The sequence below is a fragment of the Microcebus murinus genome, chromosome 23 (genome assembly GCF_040939455.1).
Source record: "Microcebus murinus isolate Inina chromosome 23, M.murinus_Inina_mat1.0, whole genome shotgun sequence".
NCBI classification, from domain to species: Eukaryota; Metazoa; Chordata; class Mammalia; order Primates; family Cheirogaleidae; genus Microcebus; species Microcebus murinus.
This window is the reverse complement of record NC_134126.1, coordinates 31,446,123-31,458,157: the sequence shown is the minus strand read 5'-3', so window position 1 is coordinate 31,458,157 and position 12,035 is coordinate 31,446,123. Positions and strand designations below refer to the sequence as shown.

The window sequence follows — 12,035 nt, the reverse complement described above, 5'->3', positions numbered from 1 at the left end:
GGGGCAGAGGGGCCAGAAAGGAGGTCAGGAGGTAGCCAGGGGCCAGGGATGCTGTGCCGAGGACCGGCTTTCCTCTCCACAAGAGGGGAAGCCACCGCAGGACTTCAGGGAGAGCGTGATAGGATCTGACATGTTTTTGCAAAGTGTCTGCATGGCCACTATGAGGAGAACAGACCACAGGGACACCAGGGAGGACCAGCATGGAAAGGAGACCGCTGCAGTCGTCCAGGTGAGAGCAGAGGGGGCTGGCACCAGGCTGCAGAGGTGCAGGAGGGGAGAGTTTTGAGGATTAAAGGAGATGCTATATTGACAGTTGCTTTCTCAATGAGTTGTACCGGGTTTCAGTTCTGTTCCCCAGAGGTCAGGGATCTAACTCAGTGGTGGAGAAGCGAGGGTAGGGGGTGCCCAGGTTGTTCTGGTGTAACTGCTCCTGGCCTGGAAATCTCCTGCGGTAAAGGAGGCGTGTAAGCACACACACACACACACACACACACACACACACACACACGTGTGCACACAGTGCACACACGCACACATACACATGTGCACACACGTGCGCGCGCACACATGCATGCACACATATGCATGTGCACACGTGCACACGTGCACACATGCACATGTGCACGCACGTGCGCGTGCACACACATGCGTGCGCACACATGCATGCGCACACGTGCACACATACACATGTGCGCGCGCACACACATGCGTGCACACACACATGCATGTGCACACGTGCACACACACTGGTATCTACTCAGTGGCCCCAGCAGAGGGTCTCTCCGGCCCGTATTGGAGAGGCAGCCGCTCTCCCAGCTCCCTTCCTATTTTCCTCTGTCCCCATGTCCTCAGAGCCACGCAAGGACACTGGCATGTTGGGCCGGTGGGAGCAGGACGTTAACGTGAGCCCACTGAGGCGGCAGCTCGCTGTACAAGCTGTGGGAGGGGACCCCCCTCTGCCGCCACCCCAGCCGTGGGGTGGTGAGGAAGGCAGGGCTCCTCAGAGGTTACGTAAATATTTGCCGAGCAGTACCGCAGCTGGGAGCAGGACCCTTCCTCCAGCTGGCTACGAGCCACCCCACGGCGGTCTCAGCCGAGGCGCGGGGTGGGCTTGGGAGCACTCCATGAGCATCTGCTGCCTCCAGCGCCCCCAGCCCAGACTCTCCCACCCGCCTGCACCGCCTGCAGCCCGAGCCCCAGGCCGGCCCCGGGAGGGAGCTGGCAAAATCCATGGCATTGGCTGGGAACCCTGTGCGGGGAATCAGGACACCTTGGTTGTAGGGAAGGGATTTGAGCTACTCACTTGCCCCTTCTCGGCCTAATTTCCTCCTCTGTGAAAAGGAAGGAGTGGAGCCAGGTGATCTCTAAAGGCCTTCGCAGGTCTGGGTTCTGGATGCCCCGACCACACCAGCTGGGTCTGTCCCAGGCTACCTGGCATCTCCTCCAGGAAGGGCCTGGAGGTCGGTGAGGAAGGACGGCAGCCTCACTGGGTCCGGGAAGCGGAGACGCTCACTGGGCTCAGGCACAAGGCACCGGGGAGAACACAGGCACTGCTAACAGGTCAAGAGATCCATTAGAGATCCCTGACCTTGACCTCATGTCCTCATGGCTGCCAAACCTGTGAACAAACTACCTGAGGCAAACTGTGTGGCCACTGACGTTTGAAAGCAAGTGTAATCATAACTCACCTCACCGTAGATCACTCGGCTGTTTGGAAATAGAATAAAATCACAGATGTCAAAGTGCTTTGAAAACTTCTGCTACACAAAGGCTGGGAATGATCTTTCTAGGCATTCATTTCTGTGAGTCCCTCGGGGTTCAGTGGGGTTGTTGGAGTTCCCGGGGTGGGTTTTAGGGAGCTGGGACTAGGGGTGTGGCCAGGTAATTCCCCATAGATCTGCCACAGCATTGACTCACGGAGGTTGCTCGCCCAAACCCTTTCTCGCTCCTTTCCCTGCCCCTCCGCCCTGGCTCTTTCTCTTTCTTATCTTCCGCTCCATAGGCAAAATGCCCTCTGTCCTGTCTGCCCTGCCAGGACGCTGTCAGCTCGGCCTGGCCAGGGTGTGCAGGGGTCTCAGGCCCAGCCGGGAGAGGTTCTCTGACCGGCCAAGACTTGCGGCGGGCAGGGCAGGGCAGGGCTTTTCCCGTCCAAGGAATGAAATGGCCTCGTAAGTGATGGGAAGGAGAAGGCACGAGGCCAGGTCTAGGGACAGGGTGGCGGATGCCTACCCTGGGACCCTCATCCTCTCTCAGGGGTCTCATTTCTGGCTTTCACCAGGAAAGGAAGTGTGTGGTCAGGCACCAGACAGGTGACACTGGAACTCAGAAACCCCCAGGGAGGTGACACTGGAATTCAAAGCATGGGAACTCCCTGGCCGGTCTTTCTCTTTCTCTCTCGCCCCATCTAACAAACCACGGCACCCTTTGGGATGACTGCCAGGGAGACTACCAGAGCCTCCCACAAACGATCTCTGGATGTCTCTGTTGGAAATGGACCACTGGCCATGAGGACACTGGGCCCGAGCCAACGTGACTCCAGAGATCCTTGGAGGTGAGGAGGGTGGGGGAGGGGAGAGGAACTCACCCCCATCCTCCACAGGAATCTGGCTGAGGGACCTCATGTGCATTAGTCCGGGTTCTGCCCTCAGCTCTGGGCATTTCCTCCCCTTCCCATGCCTCAGTTTCCCCCTTGTAAAGAGCCCCTCTGATGGTGCTGGCACGGGAGACAGATGAGATCATGGCTCCCAGGGGCTCTCTGAGGAGAAGCAGCAGCGGCACACAGAGGAGGCTTATCTGAGATAGACGGGCCTTTCTCCTCGCTTCTTCTTTGGCTGGGTTTTCTTTCTGGATGAGAGCCTGGCTCCCAGCTCCCTTTCAGCAGGTGTCTGCCCCCTCAACCATGTGTCCCTCAGCTGTCCCCCACTCTCTCTGCCCCAGGCCACAATCATGCAGCCTGGGACCCAGAAAGAAGAGCTCAGAGTCACCCCTGTGGGTCTCCCCACTGGAGTCAAGGCAACTGGGCTCCCATCGTCCCCCACTTTGCCACACCCCCACGATGGGCAAGGTCAGGGCCCCTTCAAGCGCAGGAGCTGCCCCCATCCACAGGGGAGCCTGTGTCTTCCTGTTTTCACAAAAGCCCCCAGACAGTGTTTCTCTCCAGTGCTGCTGTCCAATTACCCAGAGTGCCTGACCTGTGGGCTGCAAATAGCAGGTGCTAATTTGCATGCTATTTATTTAAGTAGGGACGCCTCTGGGACCCTGTCCTTTCCCTTTAAAAGGGGACCTGTCCTTCCCACTCTAGCCTCCACCAAGCAGCACAGTAGACACTACCATGTGACCCTCACCATCCTCATTAAGAAGGAAAGAGGAACCTGTAGAGGGAACCTCAGAGTCTGCTGGGTTCTGGCAGCTCCGGAGTCCATCCCAAGGAGGAGGTGGTTTAGAGATCCTCCAGCCCCGACTCAGAAAGCTGAGCGCCTCTCCGTTGGGGTGAGGTGCTGGCCGAGACGTGTTCTCTTTACCGTCTCTCCCCCAGTCCCTGCATGGGGTGCGGCGCAGGGAGAGCAGGAGGAGGAGGGTGCAAGGGAGGGTGGGCAGGCCACGGTATGAGGACAAGAGGTAGGGCCACATGGGCTCTAGGGGGGGGGGGCTGTGAGGGAATATTCAGGGACAGGTCAGTTCCCTGCACAAGACCCCCATCCCTCCAGGGAAACCCCTGTCCCCTGCTCCTTCCAGGCCTCCAACCTCCCTCCCTCCAGGCTCTGCCCAGAAAGCCACAAAGGAGGAAACCTTATGGAAAACCTACAGCTAGATCTGGAGAAAAACATCCCCTGCTGATGACATTCCTTTGGCTGAGACAAAGTCATTTTATTCAGGATTCCATGCTGGCTGGGGCTAAAGAGAATCCCTTATGGCGAGTCGCTGTAAGCTGTTCCCCAGATGACAGAGCCAGCTCAGCACAGCTGCACAGACAGGACCTCCCTAGAGAACGGGTTGCCCTCGCCCTCCCTTGAGGGTGCTGGTGAGGAAGGGAGGCCCAGGACAGGAGGGCCAGGGTAGGGGCTTGGTCCTGGGACTGCAGCCTGGGCTGAGATGGAAGAATATTCTGGAGGGAACCAGCCGGCTTGCTCTGATCCCCCTCACAGCCGGTCTGCTTGAGAGAGCTTGGTCGTCTTTCTCGGGTCTGACCACTCAGAACAGGGTAAATAAGAATCTATTTGCGGCCAGCCACAGTGGCTCATGCCTCTAATCTTAGCACTCTGGGAGGCCGAGGCGGGAGGATCGCTCAAGGTCAGGAGTTCGAAACCAGCCTGAGCAAGAGTGAGACCCTGTCTCTACTAAAAATGCAAAGAAATTAATTGGACAACTAAAATATATATAGAAAAAATTAGCTGGGCATGGTGTTGCATGCCTGTAGTCCCAGCTACCCAGGAGGCTGAGGCAGGAGGATCGCTTGAGCTCAGGAGTTGGAGATTGCTGTGAGCTAGGCTGACACCACGGCACTCTAGCCTGGGCAACAGAGTGAGACTCTGTCTCAAAAATAAATAAATAAATAAAATCTATTTGGCCCTGCCCCCATGCTAGGGATTGGTCTAGGATCACTGCAGCCTCTTGCTCCCCTTTGACCTCAAAGCATATTTGGAAAACTCGGCCACAGGAAGCACCCCCAGAAACAAAGACCCCTTCCCCAACCCAGACTGTTCAGGGATCCAGAGATAGAGGTCCCCACCTGGCCAACGTTTTCCACCCTCTTAAGACCTGTGGTTCATCCCTCCAGAGCTGCAGCTCGGCTCCGGGCTGTGGCCCTGAGCAGCCTCACAAGAGGACATGAGGCAGATTGGCGTCAAGGGGAAAAGGCTGTTCCTGTGCCTCAAAGCGCCACCCAGGCCTCCTTAAAGGTGGAGGGCAGTCGGGGCACCGTGGCTCACGCCTGTAATCCTAGCACTCTGGGAGGCTGAGGTGGGGGGATAGCTCGAGGTCAGGAGTTTGAAACCAGCCTGAGCAAGAGCGAGACCCCATGTCTTCTACAGATAGAAAGAAATTAATTGGCCAACTAATATATATAGAAAAAATTAGCCGGGCATGGTGGCGCATGCCTGTAGTTCCAGCTACTGGGGAGGCTGAGGCAGGAGGATCACTTGAGCCCAGGAGTTTGAAGTTGCTGTGAGCTAGGCTGACGCCACGGCACTCACTCTAGCCTGGGCAACAAAGTGAGACTTTGCAGCAAAAAAAAAAAAAAAAGACGGAGGGCAGGGGATGCGGGGAGAAGTTCAGGGGTGCAAAGCTCTCCCTTAACATCTATGGAAACCGAGGCCCAGAAAACTACAGGGGAGGTTCCTCTGGCTGTGACGATCAGCCTAAGAAAACATGTGTGACCTGGATCTCTGTGTGTGGCTCCATCACATCTTGTGGTCCGAGCACCAGAGACAACTGCCCCCGTGGTTCATGGTCATCTTACTTCAGTACTTTGGGGGGCTTTAAAAAAAATTGCTGCTGTTGTTTTTGTTGCTTAAAGAAATGGCAGGTATGATCTATCCATTCCTAAAATGTAGTCTCCCCAGTTTGCCCAGTTCACACTGGGATTGTGTACCTATATACGTAGCCCCTTCTAGGAGCAGAAAGTGAGGACTGGAGGAAGCAGGGCTGGGTCAGCAGTCTAGACCCCATGCCGCTCTCTCCTTTCTCTGGAATGGGGAGCGTTAGGTCACCAGAAGGACTTTGAGGGGAGAGCGGCCCAGCAGGAGGGCCCGGCTACTGGATCCCACCCTTTTTCTTACCCTGCACTAAAGCCTTCATGTCTTGGGGTCCTTTTCCTCATGGGTCAGCTGAAAATGGGTCCTGGATAGAGGCACAGCCCCTTGCGTGGTGTGACTGTTCTTTCTCCCCCACAATCTTCCCCCAGCGAGCACGCACCTCTCATGGAATCTGCAGTCTCTTGAACGCTGGAGAGATGCTAGGTCCCACCACCTGAGGTTGTCTGTAGGAACAACCATCCTACCCCTCTGCCCTCTGTAAGTAGAAGGTTCCTCTGGCAATAGGTACCTGCGTCTGACCTTCATCCCCCACCACACCCCTCTGCAGACCTTGTTTTAGGCAGCGTATTTATTGATCCCATGCTCCGATTTTTATTGATTTCTAAAAGCCTGGAAAGGGGACAGGAGGAGGCTGGGAGGAAGCCCTTTATGGAGAAGGTTCTGCCCGGCCTCCCCAACCCCGTACCCGAGCCGGTACCCACCCGTGCACAAGGGTGCCCTGCCCGAGAGACCTGGAAGTGCCTCGATGCTCACACCCCCTTCTGCCGGTGCCGCCCGAGTCGGAGCTCCCAAGGGACTGCAGCTGGCATCCCAAGGGTTAACTCCGGAGCAGCCCAGGTGGAGGTCGAGGCCCCCCAGCCCGGGTCTGCACCTGGGGCTTCGGAGGCCACCGGAACGGTGGAGGCTGCGGTGGCTCTTTGTCTACCTGCTCTGGGCGTTAAAGAGCCCGCTCGCAGCCTGCCTCGCCGTGGCTTGGGACAGAAGTCAGCGACGGGGAAATGGGGCTCTGTCGCTTTAAGTGCAGCTGGAGCCGTAAGTGCGAGCCCGGGTGGTGGGGAGAAAAGGGAGCGGAGGGCAGGCGAGGGTTCGGTTTCTGGCCCTCCGCGTGGCCCGCGGCTCGTGCCTCTCCGGGCGGCACCCTCCGCGGGGTGCCGGGCGAGAGCCGTCTTGGGGTGCGCTGCCCAGCGTGCCCACCCGGTGGACGGCCGCGTGAGCCGGGGAAGATGCTTCATCTGCCCCTGCCCAGGTCGGGAAGGACAGGGAGCTTCCCCCGCAGGTAAGCCCCCGGCTGGGCCGCGGAGCCGGGTCGCGGCCGCGGCACCCCGTCCCGCCGCGCCGCAGCGCCCCAGCCCCGCCAGCTGCAGCCCCCGGGCGGAGGGTGCGGGGTCCGCAAGAAGGAGGGTCTTGGCGGCGCACGCCGTCTGCCGGAGCGAGGAGTGCCTGCGCCGCCGGAGCCTCTGGGCTCGCAGCGTTTGGCCTGCTGGCATTTGGGGCTGGGGTGGGTGCCGAGGGGCATGGGGAGCGGAGAGGGAGGGAAAGGCGCGCAGCCTCCCCGGGGACCCGGACCGAGCTGAGACAATGGCACAACTTGATGGAACTTCGTCGGTGCTTGCGGTGTGCGCGGCTGCGGCTGCGGCGTGGGGGCTGGGGTCGCGGGCTTGGTGGGGCTCCTGGGGACCCGCCGGTGGCAGGAGGAGCGGCCTGCAGCCCCAGCCGGCTCAGCCGAGGCCCTCCCAAGCCCCGGAGGCCCCGGGGGTCGTCTTGGCGTGAAATGAGGTGGTGGGAGCTGGAAGGACGGGACCTGGGGGGATGGGAGGGCACGTTGAATCTGTGACCCCATGGCTAGCCGGATCGCTCCGAGGGGCAGTGAAGCCTGGGACTCTGCCCTGGGAAAGGGCGCAAGTCCCAGAGTGGGCGATGCGGGGAGTCGCCCTGCGGGGGACGGCAGGCTGGTCCTGGCAGGTGAGGGCGACGCTCGGAGACCCCTTCAGAGAGGGGAAGTGAGTGTGACCACGGCCTCGCCGGCCCCTCTGAGCCCACTTTGAACTGCGAGAATGAGGAAATCCCAGCGCCTCACTACAAGGGCTGGGGCTAGCTGCTGGTTTTGGGGGGAGCTTCCCGCCTTACTGCTCTCACCCCAATAAACACACCTCCTGCACTCAGCCTCCCTGAGACCCGGACGTTGGAGGTTGGGAAGCTGAGTGAGAGGCCCTGTGCGGGTGCTGGGTGGCCTCTCGGTCCTCCCAGCCCCACAGCCCAGACTTATGCTCCTCATGAGCCTGCGACATGCTCCTGCTTCCCCTTGTTTCCTGGGAGGCGGGGGAGCCCCACGTACACCTTAGGGGCTCAGGTGCAGCTGTGCACACAAAGGCCTGGGGCAAGGCCTGGGCAGGGACAGGCACCTTCTTCTCAGTTCCTTCCCCTGCAGGACAGTGGGCACTGGGAGCCCCTGGGAAGCCAGAGTCCTGCTGGCCCCAAATGTGTTGTCCCCTGTCCCAGTATGAAGAGCTGCAGCCATCCTCTGGAATGTGACTTGGGCCACTTTGCTAAAATGGCTGCTGGGGGAGGGGGTGTCATAAAAGGAGCCAGTTCCTGAGCAGAGAAGAGACCCATTTAGGGATCCTCACCTGAAGGTGCCATCCTGGGCTGGGTCCTGTACGGGTCACAGGGCCCTAGAGAAGGAAGGAGAAGGGGCCTCTGTAACCTTCTCTCCCTCTTCCACCATGGCCACCCCAATTAGAACCTACTTGAGATCCAAGGGGATAATTATAATTGTCACCCACACGACCTCCTGCGCTGGACTTTCTCCTTATGTTCTTTGCCTCCCCCACCCCTGGAAGGTGTGAAAATCCTCTAAGAGACTCCAGCGCCCTTTCTCTGAGCCCATCCCTCCTTTCTTCCCACGCCACAGCCTTTTCTAGGCTGCCCCATCCTGGCTTTTGAATTGGTGTTCTCCCTGCCTCCTCCCTCTGCCCCACCCCGCCCCGGGGGAACCTGGCCTTTGTCAGGAGAGCTCAGTGTCCTGTCCTGAGGCCACAGCTGTTGAGCTCCCACCTGGCTCCTTCCCGGAAGCAGACTTCTGGGCAGGTGTGCCAGGGCCGGGACCTGTCTGCCTCACCCAGGGAGAGGAACAGGTCATGTTACACCTACCCAGCCTCCTGCCCTGGGGTGGAGCTGGGTTAGGCCTGCAAAATGTTTCCCTTCTGTCCAAGGCTTTCAGGCCAACTGCTGTTAGTAGGCAAGGAAAAGAGGGGATGTTGTAAAGTGGAGGTCATTCCTCGAATTGCCTCACTTCAAATACAAAATTTAACTAGCCTGGCTCCAATCCACAGAGGGCGAGCTTAGCCCAAGCCTTTGCTCTGGGGACAGCTCAAACCTTCCCTGTGAATGATGTTTGGCTGAGGCCAGCAGGGATCAAAGAGACACTTTCCCTGCAGGCTCAGGTTTCCCTTAAACTCCAAAGGAGGCAGCACAGGGAAGATGGGAGGGCATGGGGTAAATGACTTAATTGGCCCTCAAATATCTCCACGGCCAGCTTTGTGATGAGGGAGCCATGATCAGCCCCTGGCCCCTTGCTTTGCCTTTCTCCCCCAGATGCTTGGGATTCTTGCATCTGCCGTGGAAGGCTGTCCCCACAAGCAACAACATTCTTGCACATCCTAAGCATTAGGGTCTCCTGCAGACCCTCTCTCCTCCTGGCCCAGCAAACACTGTCCTTCAGCGTCTTCCAGGCAGGAAGTCTGGAGTCCAGGCATCTCGCCTCTGCGGCACTCCTAGCCTCCCTCTTGGAAGGCACCCTTAGCTAGAGCCTGAGGGTCAGTGGGAAGGGAACCGCCTCACTACGTTGCCCCGCTCAACCCACTGAGACTCCCTGGGGCGGAGGGCTTCGGCTTGGCACAGACTCAGCTCTGTGCGAGGACAGGATGCCTAGAGGCGGCCAAGCCAACGAGCTGCTTCTCGTTAGAGGGTTTTATAGGGCTAGGCACACACACCGCAGGCAAACCACGCTTGCTGGCTTAACCTCTTCCTGCAAAAGCCCCTGCCCTCGGCTTGGGAGGCACGAGGGAGGGACTTGCCAAGCAGGAAGCACCTTCAGGAGGAGGACAGCGTGTCTGTGTCTAATATCTGAGCCTGCCACCTTTTCTTACTGTAACACGAGGCTCTAAAGCACTACCTCTGCTAAGTGCTTTATAGACATTCTTCCATTTAATCTTCGCAACCACCACATGAGGCATGTTTTATTATCATCCCATTTCACAGATGAAGAAACTGAGGCAGAGGGAAATTAAGTAGACATACCTAAAACCACAGTAATGGGGTTTGTCCTCACACCTAGGACTGCCTCTAAACTACTGTGCTATAAAGAGGCTATTCTTACTGATACCAGTCTAGGCCCCGGGAATACTCAATGCTGATGATACAAAGGTGGGGGTAATTTGAGGCCTCAGCAAAGGTTTAGCGTTGACCTGGGTCTCTGGTAGGAATGTAGTTGGAAGACTAACGAACTTGGAGTCAGCAGACTTGACTTAGAACTCTCTCCATTACTAATTAGCTTTGTGACCTTGCAGAAGTAGCATGGTTTCTGACCTTAGTTTCCTTTTCTGTAAAATGGGCATAACACCTGACTGATCTATCTCACTGAGATGTAACAACAGTGAGAAAATAGGAAGAGCAGAGCGCTTTAAACATGTGAGCTTTTTTTTTTTTTTTTTTTGAGACAGAGTCTCGCTTTGTTGCCCAGGCTAGAGTGAGTGCCGTGGCGTCAGCCTAGCTCACAGCAACCTCAAACTCCTGGGCTCGAGCGATCCTTCTGCCTCAGCCTCCCGAGTAGCTGGGACTACAGGCATTCGCCACCATGCCCGGCTAATTTTTTATATATATATCAGTTGGCCAATTAGTTTCTTTCTATTTATAGTAGAGACGGGGTCTCGCTCTTGCTCAGGCTGGTTTTGAACTCCTGACCTTGAGCAATCCGCCTGCCTCGGCCTCCCAGAGAGCTAGGATTACAGGCGTGAGCCACCGCGCCCGGCCCATGTGAGCTTTTATAAGTGAAATGATGACCAGTGGGGCAGCAAGAATTTCTCCTGGATTCTTTAGATTGCTGTTTTCCTTGGCATTCTTCCCTTCCATCTTACTAGGACGCTAATGAGGATGTGAGTATAAGAGATGAAACAGGTTGCCAGCTTAGAATGTATCTCTGATTTTTACTTAAATTCTTAATTGCCCACCTTCAGCTTTCTATTCAGTCCCAATTCTATGCTGATCAGGTTGGCCTATTTGTACATCCTATTTTTGATAGCAATCTATATAAAAATAGACCACTTTAAAAAACTTAATCATTGCCTTAAAAAAAAAAACATATTCATTCAGCCTTTACTACGTGATAATTTTGTGCCAGCCACTATGCCGGGTGCTGGAGAAACAGATTTGAACCCTTAGGAGTCTGCATTCATTCATTTATTCATTCAACAAACTCCAGTGAGTACCTCCCAGATGCCCAGCAGAGTGCTGGGGACTGGAGATATGATAGGGAGCAGCAGGACAGACATAGGCCCTGCATTCAGGAAGCTTATAGTCTTACAGTGAAAGCAGTAAAAGTTAACGTACATAAACACACTATTTAAAATCATGAGAAATGTGAGAGGGAAGGATGGAGGAGGATGCAGGCTGGTGGAGGAGACACAAGGAAGCGAATAGCTACGAGGGACCGGTCATAATGGGCAGTAACGAAAAGCAAGCAGGAAGGGTTCACACTTTGCATGGTCCTGGAAGGCTTCACAGAGGAGGTGGCATTTTCTGGGACTTGAAATAGGACTTGTCCAGAGGGACAGGAGCTCATTTGAGGAGAGAGGGAGTTTTTCCCAGTCGAGAGGTTCTGTGTCATCTTCCAGCTTCTCTGCCCAGACTCATCTCATGGTGGCTTCATCAATCACACAGATGCATAGCTAAGACAGAATCCTCTGAGACAGACAGCTGAATGCATTTTCCACTGCTCACTGCCACCAGGAAGTCATCTGGAGCCTTCGATAGTGCTACTGGCTTGTGCCCTCTGGACCTGGGTGTCAGTGTCTTCTCCAGTTAAGTTCATAGAATAATGGAGTGTCCTTGCCCGTGCCATTAAAGCAGAGTCAGACAATGCTGGCCATGCAGAACATGTGTAGGATGTGAGAATTCATCCTCAGCCTGACTTTCTTGGGATGCTTCAGGAATTTCCTAGAAATGTGCAATTCTTGGACATCATTGGACATTTAAATCTTAGGAAGCCTCTATCCCAGGAAGACTGTGACTTATCACTGAGGAAGAAATATTGGAAAGGAAAGAACATCAAAATGCTCTTCCCCCCCGCTCTTACATGCGTGTGTACACACATGCACAGCAGCCTGGTCACACTGCTCCCTAAGCGTTGAGCACAGCCAAGCGATGCTTGTCAAGGATATACACCTACGCTTTCTTGGGTCCTGAGCTGGGTGCTTTTTGGGTGCGTTCTTTGTTATTTATTCC

General features: G+C 56.2%; 1 protein-coding gene across 3 annotated transcripts in view; it reads left to right on the top strand.

Annotated features, from left to right (window-relative positions):
- The window catches only part of NAV1 (neuron navigator 1), a 233,120-nt gene that overhangs the window by 158,215 nt on the left and 62,870 nt on the right, over positions 1 to 12,035 (top strand). Inside the window, exon 1 of one of the 3 annotated variants that reach the window (XM_075996965.1) lies at positions 6,074 to 6,810. The exons of the other annotated variants lie outside the window; for them this stretch is intronic. Coding sequence (XP_075853080.1) covers positions 6,533 to 6,810 — 278 coding nt within the window. The 5' untranslated portion in view covers positions 6,074 to 6,532. Of the gene's footprint in view, positions 1 to 6,073; positions 6,811 to 12,035 lie in introns of those variants that run through there. 3 annotated transcript variants of the gene reach the window in all.